This window comes from Montipora foliosa, unplaced genomic scaffold, assembly GCF_036669935.1.
Source record: "Montipora foliosa isolate CH-2021 unplaced genomic scaffold, ASM3666993v2 scaffold_395, whole genome shotgun sequence".
Classification (NCBI taxonomy): domain Eukaryota; kingdom Metazoa; phylum Cnidaria; class Anthozoa; order Scleractinia; family Acroporidae; genus Montipora; species Montipora foliosa.
In genome coordinates, this window is record NW_027179695.1 from 325,960 (window position 1) to 327,500 (window position 1,541).

At 46.8% G+C, this 1,541-nt stretch overlaps 2 protein-coding genes across 2 annotated transcripts in view; both read left to right on the forward strand.

Moving 5' to 3' along the window:
• The first annotated feature begins 410 nt into the window (after positions 1-410).
• LOC137987918 (uncharacterized protein F23F12.8-like) lies at positions 411-1,061 on the forward strand. Its single transcript, XM_068834005.1, has one exon. The coding sequence runs from the start codon at positions 411-413 to the stop codon at positions 1,059-1,061; it is 651 nt and encodes a 216-aa protein (XP_068690106.1).
• A 318-nt stretch (positions 1,062-1,379) lies between these two features.
• The window catches only part of LOC137987939 (integrase/recombinase xerD homolog), a 714-nt gene continuing 552 nt past the window's right edge, over positions 1,380-1,541 (forward strand). Inside the window, exon 1 of the mRNA XM_068834017.1 lies at positions 1,380-1,541. This exon is cut by the window's right edge and continues 552 nt beyond it. Within this exon, the coding sequence (XP_068690118.1) occupies positions 1,380-1,541 (162 nt within the window).

The window sequence follows — 1,541 nt, forward strand, 5'->3', positions numbered from 1 at the left end:
TGCAAGGGCGGATCTAGGATTTTGGCTAGGGGGATGCACATGTCAGAAGGAAATGCACAGGAAGCCCAGTCTTTATATGTTAGACAATGTATAATACATGCTTTTAAGAGGGTTAGGGCTGTAGTATGATAAAATGTTATTTCCGACGAGCGAGCTTGCGAATAAGGCTGAAATAACTATTTTGTCGGCACGAGATACAACAAGGGCCTAGGTTCCAGGCCAGGGCATCATGGGTAGGGATGTAGGGGTATATAAGACCGCGTATAACACGTGGTTGTCATCTAGGCTTCAGAACCAATCGCGTTCTTTCCTTTCGTTTCGTTTAATTTCTTCACTTTGCCGTGTGTAATGTCGGTTACCAAAGACGATCGGAAGTGTCCGACCTAATTCAAGCCAACAACCATCAGTTAATGGCCTCCTTTAAGGAGATGCCCATGGACACCGCAGGTCAAATTAAGCATGCCAACGAAAGTTCGACAGAACAGCAAATGAAAGAGATCAAGAAATTGAAATTTCAGGAACCGCACAAGTTTAAAAGAAAAGCCAACGAAGACCAGTATAAGTTCAATCTCAAACTTGCGGAGATCTTCGACAGCGCCAAATCCGCCGCCGAGAAGTCCAACCTTCAGAAAGTGAAGTCCGACCTCGAAGAAGGTGAGAAATTGCTCGTGGAACGGCAAAAACGTATTCTTCTTGCTGACAAGTCTGAATACGGTTGGAGTACGGTCGAAGAATACAAACAACACGATCTAGCAGCCGATTCGGAGGACAAAAAACGCATCTACAGTGCTGAGAGACGCGCCCGTGCGATTATGTCATCTCGAAAGAGGAAGAAGTCTTCAGCAATGGCTGCGACCAAAAGATCTTCACCACTCCGCGGGTCGGTTTCGTCTCCAAGTTCCCAATTCCAAACTCACTCCCACCAGCCAGCCACTGCCACTTCTGGTTTCCTGCCGCGTCGCCCTAACATTGGCACATGCTTTCGCTTGTGGAAAGACCGGCCATTGGCGTTCTTGCTGCCTGCGATGACAAAGCAGTCCGGCTCTCCAACTTCAAAGTGACTAGATGAGCAGGTTTTATCAGATATCTTCCAATCCGGTTTTTGGGACTTTGGTCAGGACTCTCTGCCAGACGGTCCCATCCAAGGGTTAGCTGAGAGATTGAAGACGACAATACTGTTCTCAAAGGCCAACAGTACATCCTTGCTGTACCACCGCGCTTACCGCAAGTGGAAGGATTTCGCCATTAGTACGTTTGACGGGAATGTTTTCCCCGCTAAACCTTTTCACGTTGCATTGTTCTTGCAACACCTTATTGAGCAATCCCATTCCCCTAGTGTAATTGATTCTGCCTTTTATGGCATAAAGTGGGCACATAGTATGGCTGGTATCCCCTCCCCCACGGATAACCCCATCGTCGAGGCCGTCAGGTCTGCTTCAAAAAGAATTCTTGGTACTGCTATTCTTAACAGCAAGGAGCCTATTTCATCTAGTGTGATTCATGATATTATTAGCAGTTCTAACCTTGAAAACTCTGTTGAA

Bases quoted from the DNA above. Each gene is read 5' to 3' on its own strand.
- LOC137987918 (XM_068834005.1), top strand. From the start codon at position 411: ATGGCCTCCTTTAAGGAGATGCCCATGGACACCGCAGGTCAAATTAAG.